Below are 27,263 nucleotides of genomic sequence, written 5' to 3' on the forward strand. Positions count from 1 at the left end.
CAGTCAGATGGGGGGGGGGATAAATATTATTATTATTATTATTATGGAACAGTACGTCCCTATTTTCATCAGAGAAATGTTGGGAAAGTATGCTATAATTCTCTAAGGTGCCTTCCTTTGAGCAATGCTCCTTGCCACTTCCCCATGTTAAGAGTACAATCCCCAATGGCGTTTAGGGAAACCCAGCAAGATGTATAAATAGTAAAATAAAATAATAATAATAGTAATAATAATAATAGTAATCACTCAGAAGTGAGCCCAGCTAAACTCAACGGTGGTTCCCCTCTGGTAAACTCAAATGGAGAACGACAGGGCAAGGGGATGGAAGGAGCGAATCGGACGAATCGGACGCAGAACCGGGGCGGCTGATATTAACAGCGCTTTTCCCGACGCCGCTCGAGGCTTCTTCCACTCAGCGCGCAGAAGGCCCACTAGCGCCGCGCCGTCGGGGCCTGGCCAAAGCGCCCGCCTCTCGTAGGGGGCGGAGCCCCTTCAGGCCCGCCTCGCTTCCTTTGTGTTCACGGCTTCCACACAGCAGCGGCGGCAGTCGGCGGGGCTGTTTGCACGGCGGCTTCTACCTCGCCACCACCCGCCTTCTTTCGCCGGGCGCCTTCGGTTCTCCCGTGGCTCAAGCACCGCCGCCGCCATGTCGCTGGGATCCGGCCCGGAGGCGGGTTTCTCCAGCGAGGAGCTGCTGACTCTGCGCTTCCCTCTGCATCGCGCCTGCCGCGACGGGGACCTGCCGGCTTTGTGCTGCCTCTTGCAGAGCGCTCCCCGAGAGAACCTGGCAGCCGAGGACTCCTTCTACGGGTGGATGCCCATCCACTGGGCCGCGCAGTTCGGAAAGGTATGGCGGGGGGGAGAGAGAGACCAGAGACAGGGGGACCGTTTCCTCAGGCGGCGCCAGGCCGTCGCGCGCGCGGGGCTGGAGTTCTATGCCTCGAGCTGCTGGCGAGCAGCAACGGCCGGTGGGCGCGCGCCGGCGCCATCTTAGAGCGCTTCTCCCGCCTTGTTCGCGCCTTGTTCGCGGTTGCCGCCATTCCGCGCGCGCTCGTGTCTTTGTTAGAATAATAATAATAATAATTAAAAAAAATAAAACCAAAAACGCTCCCACGCCGTTAACTTCCTCTCGGGGTGGTATTGGAGAGGGATAAGAAGGTGCCTTGGGAAGGGGGGAGTGGCGCGCGGCACTTGCTCGCGGTCTGTCAGCGCAGGCGAGGCGGCGCCGTTAGCCGGCCTGTGTGGGTTTCCCCCCCCTTTTATATTTTTAAATAATAACGAGCCGAGAGCGATGAATTAGCAAATCCCGGAGGCGAGCAGCATTAGCCTGTTATTCGGCGCTCTCTGAGCGACCTCGTAGGCGGCAGCCTCGGGAGCGTGAAGCGTTTCTACCCGGCCTTTTGCCTCAGCCGGCGCTTTGCGAATCTGTGGCTCTCGAGGCTTATATATTTAACCTTCCGGGGGGGGGGAGCGTCGGATCGTGGAGTTGGAAGAGAAACCCCACAACACGGTCATCTAGTCCAACCCCGCCCCTGCTGTGCAGGAGCCTCAGCTGTGGCTTCGAATACTTATTATTTATTAAATGTATATACCGCCCTATACCCGGAGGTGGGCGGTTCACAGAACAAAATTAAAATATAAAACCACAACATACATTACATATAATCACAATAAAAACAACAACGCAATAACCCCCCCCCAAAACCCCCCACATTTTGAAAGAGAATAGAAAGCACTGAGAGATGTAGTAAGGCATGAACTCTCTGTACCTAAGGGAACGCCTAAGAACAACACTCTTAAGCCCATTGCTACATATCTTGCTGTCAAGGGGACGGAGGTGTTTTTTTCCCCTGGGTGAAGCAGGCGTTCCCATTAGCGTTGTAAGTTACTAGTAAGAAGCTGCTATGGATCCGGAGTATTCCTGTTCAGGATGGTTAGTGAACGCTCACATTTGGTTGCTTCAGCCACTTTCCTCCCTTCTTGAACCCGATAATGTAAGCAAGCCAGGAACACATAAAAGTATTTGTGGTTCTTTGATTATTATACACAACTTCCCACTTTTATTGTTGCAAGTCTTCCCTTGATGCTGCTGTACTACAGTTCCCACCATTTCTAACCCTTAGCCTTGCTGGCTGAAGCTGATGGAAGTTGGACTCCAGCATCATCTGAAGGGCTGCAGTGGTTCCCCACCTATATGTCATACTTGTCCAGTATTTATTTGTGCATGGTCTTTGGTTGCTATGCAGAGCTGTGGTGTTTGCCCTAGTACAACAGAGCTATAGTGGCAACCTTCTTTCCATATTCTGCCCATTTCCATCAAATGTTGGATTACAAAATCCTCCCCTGTTGAATCAAATTCAGAAGAGGAGAGGGCCCCTGCGCCTTGGGATAATTGCGTGGAAGAGATCTCAGCAAGTTCTACACAACTATTAAAGGAGTGTTGCCGTTGTCTACGTCTGGCTACCCGAATTCTGAATCACAGTTGACCTCCTTCCTCTCTTATCTTAGAGAGAGCAGAACTACACCCACTGCTAGATTCCACTTCTGCCTGTTTTCCAGTAGTTATCCTTTGTGCTACCCATGGGATTGGTTAGAGGTGCTCTTGTGTTCATTGTAAAAACCTAATCTCACCTTTCCACTTTGGTTTGCCACTTGTTATTAAAAACTCTTGTCAGCCACCTGTGATGTTCAAGTTCTTGAACACCTACGCAGTTTGCTCTGACACTGATGTATTTGTTATGGCATCAAAGTTGTTCAGTCCTAAAAGAAAGGGAGTGTTCTGACTCTGCCTATGTTTGGCAACAATAAATCTTACTGCGAAATGATCCTCTGATAGTGGATGAAGATTAACGTAATCAGGATTCTTTCATGTACACTGGTTTTCTTAGCGGTATCAGCGTTTTCTATGGTTCTGATACATTTTTCTGTAGAGCCCTATCAAAACATATAACTATTTTCTGTGGGCCTACTACTCTTAGTAGAATTTAGTTGGATGCAACCCAAAGAATAGTCAGTCGTTAAAAATAAAATTCCTTTGTGAGTGTAAGCAAGTACAGACAACTTTATAAACTGACACAGCATGCCAAGTTTCTGCTCCTAAATTATTGCAGCTTCTGTTTCCTTTCTCCCACTCTTGTAATGTTTCTTTTTCCTCATCTCTCATTTTGTCATCTTCTAGTGTTTGCCAAGAAGATGAAACCCTAGGATATTATTAGGCACCAGGCAAAAACATTTGTCTTCTCCTAGGCCTTTGTTGAATTAATGTATGTATGTTCTTTCAATGGGGGGGGGGGGGGAGAGCGCGTTTTTGTTTGTTGCTATGTAACATACTTTTGTGTTTTTGTATTGTAAACTGCCCTATCAACCTCGGAAAAGGATGGTATATGAAGTAGTAGCAAATAAATAAATAAATAAGAGGAAATAAACAGTATGTCGTGCTTTTAGCCTAATTACTCCCTGTGTAAGACATTTCTTTGTAATCTTATTTGGAAACATGTTAACAGCACTAACTGGCAACAATTATCAGTTTGCATACCAAAGCAAAGTATGTGTTTACTAAATTACTTTCCCCCAAAGTAGGGTGGATAAAAATAGATTTTAATAGGGCTTATTATAATAACAGTGCAACTGAAACCCCTTCTGCACCAGGCAGGGATGGGTTGGATTGGGTAGAGGAGTCCCTCAGCCAGGCCTTCCGGCCTCTGCCTGTGAAGTGACACTGCCATCATTCTAGTGGCATGGAGTTCCCATTTCTGCCTGCAGAACACAAAGGCAGGTAAAAGTGCCACCAGTGGAATGTTTAGACAGCCTACAAAAAGACTGACAATGGACCATGGGGGGGGTGTTGAGCCCTACAGGGGGATCTGCTGGATCTGAAGCCAGCCCCCACTACAATCACATTATGGCATGGGTCAGCAAACTAAGGGCCAGGGGCCAGATCCAGCCCAATTACCTTCTGGATCTGGCCTGCGGACAGTCCGGGAATTGCGGACGTGGGGATTCTGATCATTCAGGCTGCGCCATTCCCACCCCCTCACACACACCGCAGTGGTGCCTCCTCCCTCCACCCACCTGGCTTCTCCCCGCCCTGCCTAGAGAAGGAAGGGGGCTGGGCTTTGTTGAGCTGCAGATGGCTGAGCGCCATTTTAAGCAGCCCCTCTACAGAGCCAGCCCTTTTGCACTGCTCATCATCCCGCCACTCATCCCTCCGCCACCCCCAGCCCCTGCCGCCCGCAAGGCACAGGTAAGCAGCCACTGGGGCTCGTCCAGTGCTGTGGAGAAGGGAGGGTTGGGTCGGGTTGTTGTTGTTGTTGTTTTCCAAAATATAGTCCGGCCTCCCACAAGGTCTGAGGGACAGTGGTTCGGCCTCCTGTGGAAAAGGTTTGCTGACCCCTGCATTATAGCATTGAGCCCAATGCAGGCCCAAATTGCTGTGTCAGCTGCAGGCTTTCAGAAGGTTATAATATGCAGTAGCATTCTGTTGCAGATTCTACTTCTAAATGTATTAACTATATTTTGTACCAGAGACTAGAAGTCTTTGCAATTTGCTCATAGGCTGTAGTTATTAAAACTTTTATCTGCTGCACATGTGCAGGTTTTTTAAATGTACATTTTAAAGGAAACTATGAACCTGTCCAATAACCATTGGTCTACTTTTTCTGAAAAGTTTTATGTATTTAATCATTGAATAACTGGTCTTGGTTGCTTATGTACAAAGAACAGTACCCCCCCCCCCATGTTTCTGCCCACCCTTTTCGAAAGAGCATACAGTCCTATAAAAGGTTTGTGTAGTTGTAGTGGATCACACACACACTCCAGGCTCTGATAGCATTAGTTAGAAATCAACATGCCCTGGGATCCATTATGATGAAGGGCAGGTTCGATATGTATTAGTGTTAACATACACTTCATTTAGAAAGTACCTTAAGTATAATGGCAATCAAATTACTCTTGATTAAAAGGAGAAATCAAATGTCTGTCCATAATGGTTCGTGTTTGGCTCTTTTTGCATTGCTTCAGTTTCTGCAGTGTGGGAAAAAAAGCAAAGATGGCACTAACAAAGCAGACAAGACCAACCTATGAAGCGTGGAAAATGGTAGAAACGGACTTGATGTTCTTTGAAGAATTGGCAGGCTCAAATTATTGTTTAGAATGTCTTTTATTACCCTAGAACACACCTGATGTTATATGTGATGTTGGATGAGGGGTAGGTGCAGATGTGGCTCCCAGTGCACAACTGGGAGACTTAAAGTGTGTTCCTGATTGGCAGTGACAGCAAGCCTCCCTTGCCAAAGTGTAGCCAGCTTCTTGGCAGTGAGAGCAACCCAGCTGGAATCAGCTGTGCTACTGAGTCTCTCACCTAAGCACATACCAGCTGGCAGATGCTCACTTCTAGCTTCCTGGAATCTGCAGCACTGCTAACTTCCACATGATGAATTCAATAGTACAGCCAAGTGGAGCTGGAACTGAGCACTGCCAGTTGGTAGGTGCTCAGTTCAAGTTCAATTTTTCTGCAGAAGTCAGCTCCAGATAGCTCTGCTCAACTCTTTGAAGTGCTGCCATCACCTGATGATGTGCCGTTCAATGATTGACAGGTGTCGTTCCCCCCCCCCCAAAAAAAAACCCCTGTCAAGTTTGGCCCACAAGCGGTATGAGGAATAAGGTTCTGTCCTACCAGCCAGATCTAGCTTCCCACCCCTGGCCCTAGGGGAATTTCAATAGCATTAAAACTAACATACACACCATAATCAAACACAAAAACAATATTTGGTAATTTCTCATTTCCTTTCATATATATCTGCCTACATATATATTTGCATTCTTTTGGCTTTAAAAAATGCTCATTCAAATATTGCCTTCTCTTGGTGACCTTTTATCTAGTTTGGAAATGAGTATTCTGTGGCTACTGTTTTTACTGAGCCCCTCCTTGGTGGCAACCTTTTCAACTCTTTCCTGGGAGTAATATTGCTTTTGAGTAAACATGTATAGAATTCCTCTGTAAATTTCATAAATACGTAAAATAGTCTGATTTCACATGCAAACTTATAGCAACTTAGGGTATATATTTTATGTTATGTTCTTGTAATGAAAAACCATGGCTTATTTTTATATCTGAGAAGCTTTATGGTGAACAGGAATTGGCCACAGATTCTTTTAACAGTTTATGTGATATCAGGTTAAGACAATGAGCTATTTATATGACACCAGGTTAATACAGTGATGTGTATAATTAAACATGTGCTTTTTCTGTTCTTTGTTTCTTTCTAAAGCTGGACTGTTTAATGCAGTTAGTGAGAGCGGGAGCTACTGTTAATGCCTGTACAACACGTCATGCCCAAACACCAGCCCATATTGCTGCTTTCGGAGGACATCCTCAGTGCCTCATCTGGTTAATTCAATCAGGAGCCAACATAAACAAACAGGTATTGATAAGTTTGTGACTCACGTTGTTTGAATATATCCTTAAGAGAGGTATTTCAGTATCCTGGATAAGCTGTCTCTGTGGATTTGCTCCTGCTTGAATGACCTATTTCAGAAGGTGATGCTGGGGATCATTACTGCACCAGCCCATGGTTGTCATCTCCTGTGCCATTCAATACCGGCATCAAATGGTTAGGACATGTTATCTGGCATGGGCTGAGGTGTCATCAATCTGCAGATGACACCAAGCTATACACATCCTTTTACTTCATATCCATGTGACACAGTGGTGTTGTAAACTACTACAGTCCATGGTTATGGACTGGATGAGGGCTGAAATAGAGACTCAGTCTAGACAAAATAAAGATATTGTGAATGGGCAATATTCTCATGATCTTCAACTTGTTTTGGATGGGGTTTCACTTCCTCTAAAGCAGTGATGGCCAAACTTTGCCCTCTAGCTGTTTGGGGACTACAACTCCCATCATCCCTAGCTAACAGGACCAGTGGTCAGGGATGATGGGAATTGTTGTCCCAAAACAGCTGGAGGGCCAAGTTTGACCATCACTGCTCTAAAGGATCAGGTTTGTAGCTTGGAGGTGCTCCAGCTGCCTCACTTTTGAGGTACAGGTGACCCCAGTGAATTAAAGTGTCTTTTATCCTCTTCATTTGACATGCAAACTGTGGTGCTGTCAAGACAGAGAGAGGTGGAAATTTTAGCTTGTCCAAAATATGTGGTAGGAAGTTGATGCTTCAAGACACCTGGAGCTCTTTGAAGCAGTAGTTTTATTTACGTATTGTTTAAATATATATACTGCTTTTCAGGTATTAAAAAAATAGTCATCATAGGCCGTATCAGCTGGGGGTTGATGATATGTAGTTAATAATCTTTGGAGGTCTACATGACTCATATTCTACCTGCCTCTGGTCAAATATTTGCACATCTGTCCTATAGTCAGTCCAAGTCGCTTTGCTAATTTGTCATTACCCATTTTTTGTCTTCAGTCCAAGAATTCTTAGCTTAACCTATACATATTTTGTATTAATCTGCTATATATTTCCCCCCAGGATTATGGTGGTGAAACTCCTATTCACAAAGCAGCCCGGTCTGGTAGTATGGAGTCCATAAGTGCCCTTGTGGCTCACGGAGCTCAAATAGAGTAAGTAAGGTTTGGAGATATTTTGAGTAGTTGTGTGTCTAGTTAACTAACATAGAGCAGTAAACTTAGGTATTAACTGAGAAACGCAGAACAACAGGCAACTAACTAATGGAGATGATTTCAATTAGACATGTTGAATTATGCTAAGTATTGTACCTTTAACATGTCTTGTAACTTTACACATTTTACCGTGCAATCCTATACACATTTACTCAGAAGTAAGTTCCACTGTATTCAGTGGCCTTGTACTCCCATGCAAGTGTGCATAGCATTGCAGCCAAAAGTGAAATCAATGTCTGTCATCCATGAAAGAGTGCATTTTTAAGTTAACACTATTAATTGCACTTTGTAGAATAAGCTATTAAGTATTTAAGAGCCTATAGCTATATTTAAAATATGACAGACCAATTAGTTTTTTGTTAGAATAGAATTTTAGGTATGCACATTAGTAGGATTGGTAGTGTTTCATAGTAAGTTCTGTTCTTGCACTTTTAACTTTTTCTTTAAAGGTACTGTGTTCTTCAAAACATTCAGAAAATCTCACAAACAATGGCAACATACCGCATGGACAAATTGGATGCACTGTTCACTAGAACTGTTGAGTATAAGCTGTATGGCTTATAATATAAATGATGTTAGCTTTTTCTCTTACAGCTAGTTTTAGTATTTAAATAGTACTTTGTATCTTAATCTGAAGTATAAACTTTCCTTTTAGTACAATAAGAGTTTGGTGCTTGTTTAACCCTTTGGTTTCCATTTATTAAATCGGCTAATACTGAAACTCAATAGAGAGATACCTTAAATCCTCTTACACATTTTATAAGTTATTCAACATAATGGTCTTGCTCAAAAAGTGTATATATCTCCTAGGTCTTCCATTGAATTATTCTAATAAAATCTTTAGACCTGTCCAAAATCTTTGGTCTTACCTGAAACTTGGTAAGTTTTCTCCCCCCCCCCCCCCCCCCCGGTCTATACCCTTTTTAAAACATGAAATATTCTACTGAAGTTTTCAAATGCGGATGCCTAAATAGAGCCACATCTCAAATGGAGGACAAAAATTTATCTTAAATAGAAAACCTGACAATAAAAAAATGGAGATAGCAGGAAGATATAGAACTTACTGTGCAAGATAAGTTGTTTGAAGTAATTCTTGGGGAAAATAAAATAAGACCTATATAAAGTAACATTACTGTATTTTGTAAGGACTGTGTTTCAGAGTATAGTTGCTGTTAAATATTTATATTTGCTGTACTTTCAGACATTACATAGCAAGCAGAGCACTCATTGTTCGTGCCAACTTAATACATTTAGCTTTTCTCTGGCTTTTTCCTTTGTTGGTTTCTCCATTAGGGCCACAATCTTGACTCCATAGAATCATAGAATTGTAGAGGTGGAAGGGACCCCAAGGGTCATCTAGTCCAACCCTCTGCAATGCAGGAATTTCAACACTCGGTCCCCAGTTATCAAATCATCAGTGATTTGTGATAAATGGCAACATGCAAGTAACTTTTGAGTATGAGCAAAGTGTCTGTTCTTACCAAATGATTTATTTAAAAAGTAGATTTTCTAACACAAGCTTAGTTACCCTTCTTCCTTTCTGTGCTGTTTTAGTTTTAGAACACGATAAATCCTTGGGGGTCTAAAAGAACCTCAACAGATAAGACATGAGACTCAATTACTGTAAGGTTACTCAGTAGATTAATTTTTAAAAATCATTCCAGGCTCCAATTTTCTATCCCCTTTTGTCACAGAATATATGTTCATTCTGTCTGGGTTTTGACCATTGGTGACCCCTTAGTACAAAGCACCTTGAGTTTCCTACATGCTGGTTTATATATGTACACACCTGCTCATCTCAGGGAGCAGTTCTTTAGAACAATGGTGTTTGGTAACAACCAGCCTTGTGTTTGGCAAGCATGGGAACATATGGAATTAAATTGTTTCAATAATGTGATATCTGAAAGTACTAAAACTTCCAAATATGCAAAGCAGCCATTTTTTTAATCAAACATTAATTTGATGCCTACTGTCATAATAATAAATTTACTGATCTACCTGCGAACATTTCAATTTGCTTTTGTTGTGGCAGTAGTAATGCAAACCATTTGTATAGTATCATAAACATGCCAGGCATTACGTAAGCAAGATTCGTGTTGGGCATATAAGGAGCTATACATAGGCGGGTGGTTGAAAAAACTCATGAGCACTACTAGAACGATATGAGAGTTTCAGTTCTCAGTTCTAGTTTTCAGATCTAGATGTTGAAAATAAAGATGTTCTCATTAGTTACTGCAAGGTAATTGGCAATATAGGTATCTGCTTTGAAAACTGAAGTTTAAAAGGTGGTCATGTTGCACAAGATAATAAGTGAGTTTTAAAAAATAACACACTCCATACTTTTTTGTCTTGCCTAACTTTGTTCTGATCACAAATATTCAGTAATGCTATTCAAAATAGCTTTTGCAATGTGTAAATTGTATTATGATATATCAGTAGAATCCGTCCACTGAATTTGACCTTGGTTTTCTATGGAGCTTAGTTTTAACCATACCTAAAATATTGACATTTTAAAAAAAGATTGGACAAAATGCATTTCTAGTATCTTCATATAACTTTGTTTGCATAGGCAGATATATAAATCTGTCATTTTGGAAACGTGGATTAAAAATAGAATACAGTAATGCACATCCACCCTTGTGCCTGAAATGAACACCCATCCAAGGCTTCATTCTCTTTTTCATGGTGAGAAATCTTGTAATGTTAAATTCACGTTACAGTGACATTTCATAATTGAAATACTGTTTTAAAGCATGACTATTTTGCTTGCTTTAGCATTTTTATGTTTTACTAATAACATTTTTGCCAGTTTAATTGGGAATGGAAGGCTCTTAGCCTGAAACTTTTAATCAATCCCTATTTTAAAAAAAATAAAAAACACCTAGCAATTCTGAAATAAGGGGATTAAAATAAGAAAGTGTTGCTTTCCCTAATGCTGAAGTTGGATCCCTTGAGTTGTGTACCCCAGTGGAAAATATTTTGATGTGTTTTGTTGGATTTTACCTTCTCATTTTAGCTGGAGCATATTCTGTGCACTGTATACCCAACAGATATAAACATGGTTGCTCCTTTAACTTTGGTTCAGTGTTCATGGACACGAGAAGAAGGGACGCAGGTGGTCCTAATGTCCTCATATAAATAAAAGGTTTGAGGTGTAACTTTTTAATGTGGATACATAAAGTGACTTGAGTTGAGAACTGCATAATGACAAATATTTGTGCATTTTACATATTTAATCTTGTACCAGCGCATGTACAATTTTGGTGCCATGTTTTCTTTTGCCTTTCTAGTGTAACATCAGTGAAAGTCAATAAAAATATATTTTTTAAATCTACATTTTTATAACATAGCTGAAGTATGTGTCTGTAGGTAACTGAGTGTATGTAGCATTAAACAGGAGAAGATCTCTCATCACTTTCCTGCAGTTTCTGTCAAGGTTCTTACATCTTGTATTTCTTCTAGAAATGAAAGACGGTGTCTAAATTCTTTTAATTATAACTACAATATATCTTCTGTTCACCACATCTTCAAGTACTTCAAGGTAATTGAAGGATTGCTTCATCTATGTAGACTACTTCAGAGCTGCAACAGTTCAGTTGAGCTGCATTATAAATTTCTGACGAAGGACTATTGGAATCACAAGTTTTCCTTTGTGAACCGCGCTTTGTTAACAGCTTTTAGGTTTTAGCACAAAGATGGTAGAGATGAGACAGGATGAATTGGCTCAACTCTTGGGTATCCCAGGGAGGAAGAAGAAACACCCTAACCTGTGTGCATATATATATGACAACAGGTTCCCATAGTCTCACAGGAGAATCCAAAGGGGTCTCGCAGAACAGGAATCCAAGGGGAGAGTACCCCAACCCACAATTTCTACCTAATGCCAAAGCACCACCCATACTCATGGAAAGCAACCAGCTTGCATCTAAATATAAAACCTGCAGCTACGTAATTGTAACAATACAAATTAGATTTAAGATTTCTTTCTACACAGAATTCTAGAGTCATGAATGTAGTATCTTTCATTGAAAAGTTCATGTGTTCACAACTAGCTGGAGTGGGCTTTGCCAACCACAAGATTGAGTCCAAGACCAAATAGGAATCACTGTGGTCTGCAAAATACTGCTGGCTCGTTACAGTTCTTTTGCTATGAAGCTGACTAACAAGTTTCATTTCTATTAAATAGAAGGCAGAAATGTGCACTATTTGTTCCATTACAAGTGAAGATTTAGGACCATAATTAGATTCAGGGTCCCCAATCTTTTAATCTACATTTATAAACTGAACAGTGTGCCTAGTGTTAGCAAAGTAATTAGAACAAAAGTGACGTTTCCCCTTTTTGATGGATGTGGCAGGACTTAAATTACATCAGCTGTCAAGAATAAGCCAGAAACAAGGTCTGCTCAGAGGAGCCATGCCTAATGAGCACAGCAGCTCTTCTCAGTAGGTGAAGCAGTTGTGTCCCCACCTTCCCAAACTGCCTAAGGCTCCTCGACCAGGTCCATCCCAAGCAATCTGAGATTCTCCGGGTGCACCTGTCTTTTCTCCTCCTCCTTCATACCATTCCTGGTCTTGGGAGATTGAGGGAAGGGCTTTCACAGCAGGAGGGAGAGGCACTCTGGCTTCTTCACCAGCCCAACTCATCTCTGGCTCTTGGCTTCCCTCCTCTCCTGCTTCTGATTCTGAACTTCTCTCTGCAACAAACTTTCCCTGTTCACTGAACCCTGTTAGCTTTTCAGCTTCTGACACCACCACCTCCCAGTCTTCTCCCTCTGACCACTCATCATCCTCCCACCACCAATCCCTGAGCTTGAGCCTTCTTCACTTGGGGGTTCCCTAGCTGGTGCATCCCACCATTCTTCTGTGTTCACCCATAGAATCCATGATCTCGATTCTCTTCCTCAATGTATCAGCTTTTGTATTGGTTTGTAGGGAAGAGAAGCATATGCAGCCAGTTTCCATCATTCTGCTTACCAGAGGTTGGTTCTGTAAGCATTCACAATATATATTTCATGGGGCTCCCGTGGAATCCAAGCCATTCTTTATTTTCCCAATTATATCTTCACTTTACATATGATTTTATGAAGTCTCAAGATTGTCTTCTGTCTCTACATGCAAAGCATGAATACACTATACCTGCAGGTTGTAATATATTTTGGTAGGAAGATGAGAAATGTTTGTAATTTTTCCTCTTGTTTCGTTTGTAAAAGTAGACATGAGCAGTGTTGTTACTTAACATCCAGTTCCATAGACCACATTTAATTCAGAAGGGCAGTGTCTTATTAATATTTATTCAACGTACACATTCCAGCGCACTGTAAAAGGCAACCTGTTAAATTTTTGCCTGGATATTAGGTTTTTTTAGAAATTGCATTTTAGCTACTATAGAGCGTGGGGCTTGCCGATCAGAAGGTTGGCAGTTCAAATCCCCGCGACGGGGTGAGCTCCCGTTGCTCGGTCCCAGCTCCTGCCAACCTAGCAGTTCAAAAGCATGCCAAAAAGTGCAGGTAGATAAATAGGTACCGCTCCAGCAGGAAGGCAAACGGCGTTTCCGTGCGCTGCTCTGGTTCGCCAGAAGCGTCTTAGTCATGCTGGCCACATGACCTGGAAACTGTACGCCGGCTCCCTTGGCCAGTAAAGTGAGATGAGCCCCGCAACCCCAGAGTCGTCCGCGACTGGACCTAACGGTCAGGGGTATCTTTACCTTTACCTAACTTTGGTTATTTAAAGCTTGCTATCTGGTAAGAGAAGGATAGCTCTCGGATCCAAAATGCACAGTAGCTTTTATAAAGAGTAAATGCAACATTCAGGGTCATCTTCTGTATTTTCCTTTCAGTCTATTTGTAAATGACATTTTACAAATCCAGAATGCTTCAAAATAATTCCTAAGGGGACTGAATTGAACAGCATCTTGCTTTACATAATGTAAGACTTCTTGTTTCTGTAGTCACTTTGTCAAGATTTAACAGTGCTTGTGTTTTGGCTATGTTTGATATTGCCACCTGAAAAAACTATTGATTTGTCTCATTTAATACACTCCTTGGATGTTTCTTCATCATATTGAAGTACTGTAAGTACTTGTAAAATCCCACAAGAAAGGGGAACCTTGTAGTTGTTGGGGTTTTTTTGTTTATTCTTCAATCCTAAGCATATAATATAATAACACTTAGGTTACACAGAAAGTGCAAACTTACAAAAATAGTAAATTATAGCTGATTCAGGGTAACATACTAGTGGGCCAAAAGCCCGTCTTTTTTATTTTGTGGGGAACCTGAGCACGTCAATTCTTGTCAGCTCCGTGATTTCAGTTATATTATAGGAGAGTGGCAGACGAAAATAATTAGGAATCTCTTTCCCCTTTTGTACAGGAGTAGTTAAAAACACTGCATATACAACTTTGGAGAGAACAAGTTCAGGAATATTGGAATTGGAGGGAAATACATTTATTAGGACTAGTCAATGTTACTTTACCCAGCTTTGTGCTCCGTTTCTGACTGAGGGGGGGAAATGCCTTTCTTAAGAAAACACAGTTTAAAATTCTGTCTGCAGTCTTATTTCAACTTTATGGCAACAGTGAAGGAAACTTCTGAAGGCTCTTAGACTAAGATATGTTACAAGAAGGAAGCAGGGAGAACATAGTGGTGAGCAGTTAGCCATATCTGTGTATTCAATATCAGAACTTGAAGATCTTTGTAAAGCAAAGTACGGAAGCAAAGAAGAAATATAATAATCCTCATGCTGAAAAAATATAGATAAGTTATTTAATGTGAAATGAAAACATGGCACCATAATTATGTATGTTTGCAGTACATTTCTGCAGTAACTCTTTAAGTGAAGTTTTCCCCAATTGGTCTCTTGTTATTCGCCACAGTTTCAAGATCATTCTGTTGTACTTTCTATTTTTGGATGCCAAAGGGTTAAAACTTTCAGTTTAGCTTCTTTATCTTATTATTATTATTATTATTATTATTATTTATTTAATGCTTTAATGGTCTTAGGCTGGGGTCTGAGGAGCCTATGGAAAAAAAACTTGTTCACTTCTGCAGTGCTGTAGCAAGAGTTTTATTCTTTAATCCCATGTATTAGCTACTTTTTTCGTGTAGGCATAGTTGGTAATTCTCTTTACATGCAATTTACCAAAATTTAAAGTAACGGAAGCCATGAATTGACAATTTGTTTCTAGTACATATCATGTTTACATTTCAGAGAACTGACAGAATTACAATGGGCTTCAGGATGAAAATCCGTGCTTGAGAGTCCGTGCTTGAGTCAGGCGCTCTGTCTCATTGTTAAGGTGGTCACATGATGATGGCTTAATAATAATTATGTGCTACTGCACTTTATGTATGTTAATATAACTTTTAATCTTAATGTTGCCTGCAAATATGTGATCCCTTATGATGTAAGTTTCCTGTTTTATGCACCATTGCCCGTTTTTTTTTTAAATCAAAGAGAAGATTCTGAAACTATAAAAACTACACATGTCAATGTTTTACAGCTACGTAATTCGAATTGACTTGATTTTTTCAAGTAATCCTAGAAAGGGGGAGCATTCCATATAGAAACTGCTGAAACTGCCACAGGTGCTTCTCCGAAAACCTTACAGTTGTGGCATTGAATGTTCAGTATCGCTTCCTTTCTGCACACAAGGCATACTGTTGAGGTATTTGTTGCGGTGATTGGTTTTAATGCTAATCTAGGAATTCAGATATAGCATATATAGATTTGCATGCTTTTGCTTACCCTAATTACAGTTTTATTAAAAAAAAAGTAAACTAACAATATATTAAGTTTGATTATTTTTAAATGGGCATATTACATTAAGAATTGAGGTTTTATTTTCTTAAGATTGTCTCATGGCATTAATGACGAAACATTTTAAGCTACAGATAAAGTGGCAATCACCCCAGTTTAGGGGTTTTTTTAATTTAAAAAAACCTTTTTAACCCCCCCCCTTTCTTAAGAGTTTTAAGTAGGCCTGTGTTTTGTTCAAAGTATGTGACATTATAAGTGGATGATACATTCAGGATGCGAGTGGTATTCAATTCCCCTTTCCCTCCCCTCCACCCAGTAAGTCAGATGCAAAATTGCAAGGAAGAAAAGAATAGGGGCAAGTTTCCTTTTGTCAACTCGGAAAATTAACTCAGTAGACCCCCTATCACATTTGTATGTTTATAAACTTCCTAGGGATACTTTTTGGAAATTTGAATCATGCCTCAATGATTGTAATTAGCAAGGTGATTAAAAAAAATTAGGTTGATGCTCTTAAGTGTTTGCTCTCTGTATTTCCCCCCATTAAATCAGTTCATCCTATTGGAATTATCTTGAAAAATTGATTATCTGACCACATGTATAGGATGGGCTACCCTTTTCCTTAGGTCACATTATTGAAAACAAGCAGTAGTTATATATATATCTGACAGAGAGCAATCTCCTGGCACTTGAGATTCCTGCAGTGAAAGTTAACTTTGCATTTAGGATTAGGTTGAAATTCCTATTGTAGTGAAGGAATATCTACTTGATGACTGATCAATTGGAGTCTGATATGCCCATGAATCTTAATGGCAAGATTGCAATATATTTATACTTAAAGATTGTATGCTGCATCACTGCCATCCTTTAATAGTTGGTTTATAATATTACAACAGTCTCAAATGAATCATGGCCCTAGAATGGATGTCATGGTGACATAGCTAAATGGAAACTCAAAACAAGAAGAGTGAGATCCACAGATGAGAAGACTCCTTGTCAAGACTAATCAGTAGTAATGAAGATTCTGGAAGCAGCACATTGCCCAAGAGGAAAATGGATGAGACAAAGGGGGAGAAATCTACTATGAATGTTACCCTTAGTACTACAAACAAAGGTATACATGTACATCACTGTTAAAGGTCAGAAGATAAAGAATTTAACTCAGATGAAGTTTAATCATGTATAATTATATGTACATTCAGATACCTCACGACAAAAGCATTTGGATTACTAATTTTGTTCAAACTGACCTTTTGCATTTGGAAGGACACAGTTCTTGCCCCCCCCCCACCTCTGAACTTTAGTATTCCTGTTTTTATCTCGGTAAACTCTTGAATATGTCCTATGCCACCCTAGATTAGAGAGCTTCTATTCCCACCATCCAAGATTATAGGTCTGGTTTTGTTTTGTTTTTTTAAAGCATATAACCATCTCTTATTGCAACAGCAGCAACAGAAGTTAATATCAGCAGGACAAGTCTAACTTCTGTGCTCGCTTGCAATCTCACATGTTGATCTTTGTATATTGTCTTCGCAGGCTTGCACTATTTCATGAGGGGTAGAAGGGCCATCTAGGTGCAACATTTCAATAGGGCTTGATTTCTGTTTTTTCTGACTTTGATTCTATTTCATGAATTATTCTTGATGAATAAAACCTTTGTGCTCTTGCTTAAGTATCTTTTCCTTTCTGGTTTAAAGCTCAAATTAGTTCCAGCGTTATGTGATACTACCAGTTATGATTCGTTTCACGTAAAAAACCATATTGAGGGAAGCCAACCAGGTGTATCATAGGATTGAATGAGAATGATAGCAAAAAGGGAATCATTTTGCAGGACCATTTTTCAAAAATGAACAGGAAGACTCTTTTGACTTTGACCTTTTTTTCGTAACGCAAAGTTATGTATTTTAGTAGGTCTCAAGGCCTGCTACAAGTTAATGATCTAGATTTTTTGCACTAGCAGGTTAATCTGTATACCAAGTGATCAAGTTCACAATACAGTGTGAGTGCATTTGCTTCTTTGTTAGAGGGCCAAGATTATAGATCAAATCAATCACTCTTTTAACATGCAGTATTTCCTTATGTTCATATTCATATTTTCTTTGGGTAGGTTTGAAATAATAAAAGCTGCCTTAATTCTTGGGATTGGGGCAAATAAACTTCTGTGCCATTCTGTTCTTGAAGATCCTCTTGCTGATCCTTGCAACTGCCTTTCTCAGAATTCCCAGATACTACTTTTAAGCTTATTGCTTTCATCAGATATTACTTCCTTAACAGAAAACATGAAAGTCTCTAGGTGTTTATAAGAAAAGGAAGCTTTGAGAAAGTCTTAATTAGATCTCACACATACCTCCCCTTTAAATTTAGTGGCTTTGGTGAATAGAAAACTAGAACAGCTTTCTTCTGAAAAAGCTACGCAATTTCTTCTCTTCTTTTTCCCTTGCTCCTGTTATTCCAAGCTTTAGCATGTGGTAGTCTGGGCCCTGGGTTAGCTTTTATTTGCCACTCTGAATGGGTGACATTTTGCTTTATAAAATGTCCTTCACAAAATTGTACACTCCTCTTGTTCTTTTTTTTCAGGGAAATTCCCTAAGGTTGAATCCTTGAGATTTAATATTCTTAATAATCTTCACTCTTAAAAACTATGAGTTTCCACTTTATCGATTCTATCTTCCCACCATTTATTTGCTTCATATTTGGAGCTTTCAATACAGCTTTAAAAGAGGCATGGAGGCTTGGGGACTGAAGTAGAAAGTCAGACCCATGGCAAATGGGGTATCTTGTTCTGCTGTGGAGTCACACATTCCTGGACCTATATTGGCTATGTCTTGTTGCCATTTTGGCAGTTTGCTGCCTCCAGGTTATCCATAACGTGATGACAATAATCCAACACTGCCCCTCCAGTCACAGTTTTGTGTGTAATAGATGATTGGGATTCTGAGCCCTCTTTCCTCCTCCCAGCGGCCCAAGTAACTTTCAGGCCTAGGAAGGAGTTGAGCTGCCAAGTCCTTTGAGGGGAGGTCTGCCCAAGCAGTCCCATTGGAACTCAGGACTGGAGAGAGCAAGTGGAGTGAGGAAAGTGGATTCTATTGAACCCTATGCCAACCCTCATCTATGTTCAGATAGCTTGCCCCATTTGTTAAAAAACTTTTTTTTTTGTTCAGACACACACTAGATGGTTCATTGTCGAAATACATGCTATATACTGAATTAATTAACTTCATCTAGCAAATAAACTACATTCTTTCACTGAAATCTTCCTTCATTGGTCCATCTACCTATTCACAGATCATTAGCTACATAGCTAAAAAAGAAACTCATGCATCATTACAAGTATTTGGCTCTTCCTGGACTTCCTAGGGAATATTTCCTTGCTATTCTTTTGTGCTATTTTGTTCATTACTACTTTATTGTCCTTTAGAGTATGTGTGAGAGAGACAGAAACTATGTCAATATTTTTTATTGTAAAGGCAAATCATGAATTCCTCAACTTAAACTGCATCTGTCTTACCATCTTTCAGTTTTAGAAGTTCAGAGACTAATAAATCTTTTCTGTACCCATGATCATGGGCTAAAATAGTGAATAATATATTACTACTTATGATGTCACAAATTTTGAAATAAGCGGTGAGCTTAATAAAAAACACAATAGCAAAATAAAGCACTATATGTGGATATATATGTAAAGAATTTATTGCACGTGCATACCTAGTTTTTATGATTAGGAAGAACGGCGATGTATTTTTGTGGTGTTAGATTCTAGAATGCCATGGACAACTATTCTATAACAGTTTTCTCGAGTATTTTGTTCAGATAATTAATTTTATCAAATAAATTAGTATAAGACGAGTTGAATTAAGAGTCTGAAGTTTGTGTAAGCGCTCAGATACTTCAGACCATAGGCAAGAAATTTTAGCCTTTTCAGACATTTAAATAGGAAGCTTTTACTTTTTGTGTCACATGATACTTAATTGTACTGCTTCCCAAACTTTGTTTAGAATACAGATATGTGCTAAGGGATTAGTTACATAATATAACATTTGATAATTTAAAACCCTTAATGGGAATTTGCAAAATTTTCATCACCTTAGTAGAATCAGCAGCAACCACCAGGTTATGTTTATTATGGGGTATAATTCAATATATTTGTATTGTGCAGCTTGAGAAATGCCAGTGGCCAGACAGCAGCAGATCTTGCACAAACCCAGGGCTTCCAGGAATGTGCTCAGTTGCTCTTGAACCTCCAGAACTGCCCGCTGAACCATTTCTATAGCAATGGCACTTTAAACGGGGCCCATCAGAATACCAGCCCCAGTCTCCTCGATAGAGGCATAAGTCGAAAACGATCCTTTGAAGATATGAACAGTGTTGGAATGAAGAAAGCTCGGACTGAAGGTGAGGCATTGGGTTTCTGTCACTTTTGCTTGAAAGTAGTTTGAATGCAGAGGCCCAATTCATTCCTAAGGGAAAACCATGGTGGTTCTTTGTGGTCTCTGTGCACTCACACATGTGGGTTCAGCACCTGCACAGAGCTCATTCAGGAGACTTCTGAAGCTCGCAATATGTGCGTGTACTGAAGGGTTTGCCCCCCCCCCAACTCGGTTCCCTTTCAACTACTCCGAGAAATGTTCTTGGCTAAAAAAAGTTTGGAGGTGGCAGCTCTACAGTCACAAGAGATTTCTGTTTGCACAATGGAACTTCTTTCCTCCAGCCCTGCCCCCCATTTGTCCTCAAATCTAGTTGGGGAACCCTCAAGCAGATGGGGGCGGGTCAGCATATAGGGGAAGGAGAGGAAACAAGTCCCTTTTACCAGTGAAACCCCAGTGTTGCAGCAACAGACACAACCCAAATCTCTGTCTACAGAAGAACTCTTATTTTCCCGCATCCTTTTCTCCTCTCTTAAAAACATAAAACCAGATGCTGTGCGTGCCCTGTGATGCAGTTGCTGTACAGAATGTAGACTGCGGTCTCCTGTGCCATGTGGTCCACTGTTGTGTAAAGAAACTTGTATGAACTTAGAACTATTTTCAACCATGCCAATGAAACTGTCTCAAAATGTTCCTGTCCAATTTACTTTTCCCTGTGAGTTATCTTAAATATGCTAACTACAGTTGTTAAAGGGACGTGGGTGGTGCTGTGGGTTAAACCACAGAGCCTAGGACTTGCCGATCAGAAGGTTGGCGGTTTGAATCCCTGTGACGGGGTGAGCTTCCGTTGCTTGGTCCCTGCTCCTGCCAACCTAGCAGTTTGAAAGCACGTCAAAGTGCAAGTAGATAAATAGGTACTGCTCCGGCGGGAAGGTAAACGGCGTTTCTGTGCGCTGCTCTGGTTCACCAGAAGTGGCTTAGTCATGCTGGCCCCATGACCTGGAAGCTGTACGCTGGCTCCCTCGGCCAATAAAGCGAGATGAGCGCCGCAACCCCAGAGTTGGCCATGACTGAACCTAATGGTCAGGGGTCCTTTTACCCTTTACCTTTACAGTTGTTAAAGATATGGTTTCGTCCAGTAGACTTACTGAAGTCCATGGGGTGTTTGTTACTTTTGAAGGGGCTGGTCTGAGTAGGCCTAGCATTAAATTCCACCTATAAAATGTTACTGTAGTTAAATAAGAAATATTCACCAGTTTAAATCATTCTTTCCTAAACAGGTCAAAGTTTTGGTGGTCTGATATCTGTGATAAATGGAGGAACTGAAGATGATGCTGACAATATGCATGTTGATAGAGAATTTCCTGTTATATCAGGTGGGAGTGGACAGTTTCCTGTTAACCACAACAGCATTCAAATGGTTGAAGATACCATGCAGAAGAGTGGTTCTATTGGACCCAAAGAGATTGAAATATACACAGTTTCTGCAATGCAGACTCCTTGTCGTTGCAAGAATCAGTATGCATATTATCTCTAACTTAATCTTACCGCACATGTCCCAAAGTCTTAAAACTTATTTGCGTTGCTAAAATAACCTTTATAAGACATTTTAAAATAGCAAGATTATCAGTTTTGTAGAAAATGTAAGATATGAGGGAAGATGTTGATGACAGATCCAGATAGATGATCTTGTGGTTGTTCCTGTCTAGAGACCTGCATGCCTTGTGCCTTGATCAGAGGTGATCCTACTTGCTTCTTGGAAGAATATTCAGCATTTGATTAATGCAGCAATTATTTATTGTAATTAAAAAAGGTAAAGCTGATTGCACTGCCTTAATAATCATCTGATCAGTGTATAGGATTGTAAATTTAGCTTGGCGAATGCTACCAGTTTTGCTTCGAAGGTAGCCTGAGTGCGTTAAAGCAACGGGATGGGTCCAGGGGCAAGCATGTCTAATGAGTCTTGCTCATGACAGTACCCTTAAAGTGCCCCACTGAGTGTCAGGGGCCCTCCTGAATGTGGTGCAGAGGGGAGAGGAATCCCAAAACCTAGTGCCTCCATCTGGTTTTCAGATTTTACCTGGAGGGGTGTACCACAACCTGTCCTATTTAGCAGGGTCCCCTGTCCCTTGGAACATTGGGGGGAGGGCTGTTAAAGCTCCCACAGTGGACTGAGGGATCCAACCTGATATCTATGTCTTGGTTTTATTGTTAGTATTCAGCTAAATTGATAGTTAATGGATGCTTTGGGGCTTAAGTTACTATTTGCAACCCATGAAGAAAATCCTATTCATACTCGTTTTGTTGAAGCCCAGTCATTAGTCACTCTTCCCATTTCAAGGGCTGCTGGAAATGCATGAAAACACATCTCTTCTCCTAAGGGCTTCCTCAGTCACTTCAGTGGAGAAAGCTGCCAAATGCATGCAAAGAGCATACAATGTGCAGAGCTGCTTCAGCTTCCACTGAGATGAATGGAGATGATTGCGCACACTATTCTCTTAGAGTATGTTTTTTATGCTCCACACAACAATCTGGATCAGCCCAGATCTGTTAAAACTTCAGACTGGTGGTAGTTCTATATTTTAAATGACTTATTGATGCACTTTTGCATCTGTTAATGTGCACATTCGTTCTGGAGAAAATATTTCTCATCTCTGGTGCATAGGAACATAAAGTGGATTGGGTTATAGTCATTGCTGTATAAAATGGAAGGGGGCAGAATCTAATGACCCTTGATACTGCTTTTTAAATAGAAAATTAATTGTAACTTCTCACATTGTGTTGTCCCAGTAAATTCAACGTAAGTGTTTATATTGTCATTAGAAACACGCCTACGTGAATCTTACACAAACTTTAATGAGGCGGTTTTTGTTGAGTCAAGGCTGTTAAGTAACTTACGTAACAACTTGAGTTGTTTCCATTATATTTGAATTAATGGATGATGCTCATTGTTGCTGGAACAGATTTCCCCTTGCTGTCCTCCCCATCCCACAATCTGTTTGAGTGTCCCCCAACTCTCTAAAGCAAATTTGGATGGCTGCAGGGGAAGGAGAAGAAGGGAAAGTTCATTGTATGAGCATTTCTGCTAGCTGACAGTCACAACTGGATAGTGCCCAACGATTTTGCATGGTATCTAATAAAGTCCCCCCACATCTGCTGTAGAGAACTGGGGAATCACAAAAAATTCTTCCTCCTCCATTCTGCTAACAGATGCTGCCCTCTTTTAAACATACTGATATAAAATACTGGTATGCCAAATAATGCTTCCCTTTTTCTAATACACTGAATGATTTTTTTTGTGTGTGTGGGGGGGGGGGATAATATTGCTAGAATATGGCATTTTGCCAAAACAGGGCTGAAATTGAGTTATGAGGCAAAAACACCTTCATTTTTTTCATGAACTTCTGCATGTGCCCAAAGATCATCCCTAGAATCCATGTAAAATACTGACTTGTCAAACACAGAAATGCCTTTTTTTACATGTAAGAGAATATTTTATCTTGGTGATTTAATTTATTTTTGCCAAATTGATATTTTTATGTCCTACTGCTTCTAGTCCCATTACATATAAACCTTCTCTTTAAAAAAGAAATATAACTAATGAGATAATGTTTACAGAAAACTATTATTTTGCACTAACAAGTAATGAGAAAAGAGACCATTGGCTTGTTGCGAAAAATTTTAAAAACACTAGATCTCTATACATTTTGCTGTGGCCATTCATGGCGTTTTTGCAGCAGGGTTGTACCGACTTGAAATTCCACTCTAAGGAAGAACATAGATTTATTCTGTATCTAATATTAAATATAAAATTGATATAAAATAAGTTTTGCTCTTAAGACATGTTGCATAATCATTCTTGCATTTGCATAAGGCTTTTGATATGCCTGCTTTACTGTGTGCTCACCTGAAATTTAATAAGGCAGAGTTAATTAATATTGGCTTAACCTTTAATGCTTTGAAATTCCAGACTACTCACACGTTTAGTTTGTATTTCATAGTAGGGAGTTTTATATTCTAGTTAAGAAGTACATCTAACCTATTCTTTCTCCGATTGTCCAAAATATTGCTTGCAGTTTTGTATGATCCCTTTCATAACTGTTAGAAATGTACTTACATACAACTCCTATGCATCTTAACTTAAAAATAAATTCCATTGTCTTCAAGGAAGTGCATGTGCAGGATTGTGATCTTAACAGATTAACATTTTGAGCTTAGTTTAGCTGGAGCAGCATTAAGTAAATTTTAATTACACCTTGTACAGAAATTTTGTTTATAAAATGTTTTACCAGACACCTCTGTTTCTAAGGTGTATTAGTAAACTATAATTGCCTAAAGCATGAGGCTGCACTGGGTTTGTTTTGACCTTAATTTGGAAATATTTTAATAAAACTGCAATAAAATGGAAGAGAGCTTTTATTTTGATCAAGTCAACTTGTGGTGACGGGTCTATTTCTTGACGCAGATATGAATTGCAGTAACTCCATATTGAATGCATTGACAAATGGACATATCGTCAATGGACATTTGGACTTCACTTCCCCAGCTCAGCTCAATGGAATGAGTGCCAGGCACGAAGAATGCCTAACACTGATAGCACCTAATACACTAGCCTCTGCTAATAAACATACAGTCAATGTGGGCAATAGTGTTGAGGAACCAGAGAAGGTTGTAAACGGCTCTTCTGAAATGTGTGGCTCTTTGCATCTGAATGGAAGCCCAAGTAGCCTTGTTTCAAGCAGGCCATCATGGGTGGATGATCTCGGAGATACATTGCACTACGGACATTACCATGGTTTCGGGGACACTGCCGAAAGTATTCCTGAACTTAACAGCGTTGTTGAACATTCCAATTCTGTTAAAGTTGCACAGAAATATGATAATACTGTCTTGGGTACAATGTATCTCTATCACGGTTCCTAAAGTTGTCAATACCATATTTTGTGGGTGTCGGAACATATTTTGGAAAAATACTACTAAGCAATGTAATTTGCCTGGGGGGGGCAGTATAATCTGAAGGATGCAGCAAGTAACAGTTTTTACATGTTGTTTAAGGGAATTTGACACTTGATAGCCTTACGCTTCTAGTTTTGCATGCACAGAATCCATTAGTTCTACGAATAGGTGCTTTTTCAATGGAATGTTTGGTCTTTTTTATGACGAGTTCTAGTTTTGTACTTTTTTCCCTACGCTTATAAACACTGTACTTTAGAACTTTCGTTTTTCTCTTTAATTAAGCTCTTTTAAAACTAAACTTTGTGGCAAGAATCTCATTTTTGATATTAGGAAAGTACAAATTCTCTAATTTAAGATATTTCTGTTGAGACTATGGTAAGCAATCTCTCTGCCAGCTATGACTATGCAAGGAGTGGGTGGTGACAGTAAAAGCATTTGACGCAATCTGTTGCCTCGCTTCTCAAAAGGAGTGGCTTTTCTTTTAATAAGTTAATAAATGAACTACTTATAAATGCAGTAAGTAGTGGTTGTATAGTTCTTGAGACGTTTTGTTTCATAGTTATATTTGGGTTGCTGCTTTTTTTTAAAAAAATGGTTACTTTTTGTATTATAAAGTTCACAAAACTGATTCCTAGTATACAACTGAAGGCAGAAATGGGGCACTTTTTCCTTTTGCTTTGCTGCAGATATGCATGCTATTTTACCATAGCTCACAGAATGGCATGATGGCACCTTTTTACTATGTATGTGAATTATTAAAAAAAACCTGTTACTCGTTGAAATGTTGTCTGGTCAATATATTTCAGCTTCATGTTTTGTTACTCGTATAACATGAATATATTTTTCTTTTTTTAAGAGGAAAAACACATTGCTTTAAAATGTTATATATTTCCAGCCTGATGTAGGGGCTGTGTTGTTGTTTTTTAAGCCAAATTCAATGGAAATGCATTGTTTGAAGAGTGAATAGATGTATATGCAGAATATGTAAACGTGCACTGCGAAAGCTTTGTAATATTACTTTTGTGATTTGGGGTAAAATTGATGGATGAAGAAAGTGTTGAACTAAAAGCAAACTGTGTGCTTAACATGTGCTTGTATCTTTTCGTTTCTAAAGGGACCTTTACAAACTGAATTTAAAATAAACAAGCAGACTCCACCTTGCATTTTAGTTTAGTGTTTTTGTGCAGCAGCAGTATCTGTCTTACGTCTGTCATTTGGCTGTCAGAGCTTTTCAATATGCAGTGACATTAAGTGAACAGTATATTAGAATTTTGCCAGATGTTGCTAGGGGACATTCCTCATAGGGGTGGAGCCTCCTACTGGAAGGATGAGGCAGATAGCATTTTGGAGGTTTTTTTAGTCCTGGATAAAATTTAATTCAACCTCTGATTTTGCTGTTTCTCACAATTCAGGAGCACGATGGGTGCATTTAGCATTTATCAAGGGGAGAAAAATGAAAAACCACAGAAACCCCCATTATGAGGCGAAATACTACACAGCATAGTAAGGGACAAAACTGAAATAAAACATAGTGTGACAATGTTAAGGCATACAGGCTTCAACGTGGTTCACTAGCGAAAAGTCATCCTGTATACTTGGGACTTAAAACATGTATAAACATACACACTCAATCTGAGAATCTATTTGGATAATTGCAGTTTCCCACATTAATTTAATACTGAAATCCTATTAGCATGGCACACATGTAAGATACTTCATGTAATAGTTGTACCTGCTCAAGTATACAGGCTCTACACATTTAGGACATTGTTTCACAGTTGACTGATTCACAGGAGCCCCTGCATATGAAGAGGTGCTTGTGCATTGGAATTTCTCTGCAGATAGCCACATGCAAGCTCTTTGCTGTTGCAGGAAGAAATGACAGCAGCAGGGCTAAAAGGTCCTAATTGGCCATAAACATGGCCTGCACATGTGTAGTGCATAAGTTTTTTAAAAAATTAGTGTGTTCTGTCACTCTTTTTTGGTCCTTTGTATCATTCTTGAAACAAGCAACGTAAATAGCTATCTAGTGTATCACTAAAAGAATGCTGATTGGGATCATTTCATACTGAGTTTACTCTCTATATTAAAAGGTGAATTCCTTTATCCAAATGTAGATCCTTATATAACCAAAACAGCACCATTCATGCACAATAGGGGAAGTAGCAAGCCGGAGGGGGCTGGGGAGTTGCAGTGGGGACCCTGCGTGTTCAATGAGCATGGAATCCTGGTTAACTACTAGGGGTGAAGCAGAAAACCAGATAGGTGGAGTACCATATTTTTTGCTCTATAAGACTCACTTTTTCTCTCCTAAAAAGTAAGGGGAAATGTGTGTGCATCTTATGGTGCGAATGCAGGCTGCGCAGCTATCCCAGAAACCAGAACAGCAAGAGGAATCGCTGCTTTCGCTGCGTAGCGATCCCTCTTGCTGAACTGGCTTCTGAGATTCAGAATATTTTTTTTCTTGTTTTCCTCCTCCAAAAACTAGGCGCGTCTTGTGGTCTGGTGCGTCTTATAGAACAAAAAATACGGTAAATGGAATGGAAGACTG

General features: G+C 40.0%; 1 protein-coding gene across 1 annotated transcript; it reads left to right on the forward strand.

Annotated features, from left to right (window-relative positions):
• The first annotated feature begins 491 nt into the window (after positions 1 to 491).
• Positions 492 to 25,873, forward strand: ANKRD10 (ankyrin repeat domain 10). The gene is made up of 6 exons (XM_081003192.1): positions 492 to 847; positions 6,270 to 6,422; positions 7,489 to 7,580; positions 19,549 to 19,784; positions 21,037 to 21,132; positions 24,222 to 25,873. The coding sequence occupies exons 1-6, from the start codon at positions 647 to 649 to the stop codon at positions 24,677 to 24,679; spliced, it is 1,236 nt and encodes a 411-aa protein (XP_080859318.1). The 5' UTR covers positions 492 to 646; the 3' UTR covers positions 24,680 to 25,873.
• The last annotated feature ends 1,390 nt before the right edge of the window (positions 25,874 to 27,263 follow it).

The sequence above is a fragment of the Podarcis pityusensis genome (assembly GCF_964106645.2).
Source record: "Podarcis pityusensis genome assembly, chromosome: 4".
NCBI classification, from domain to species: Eukaryota; Metazoa; Chordata; class Lepidosauria; order Squamata; family Lacertidae; genus Podarcis; species Podarcis pityusensis.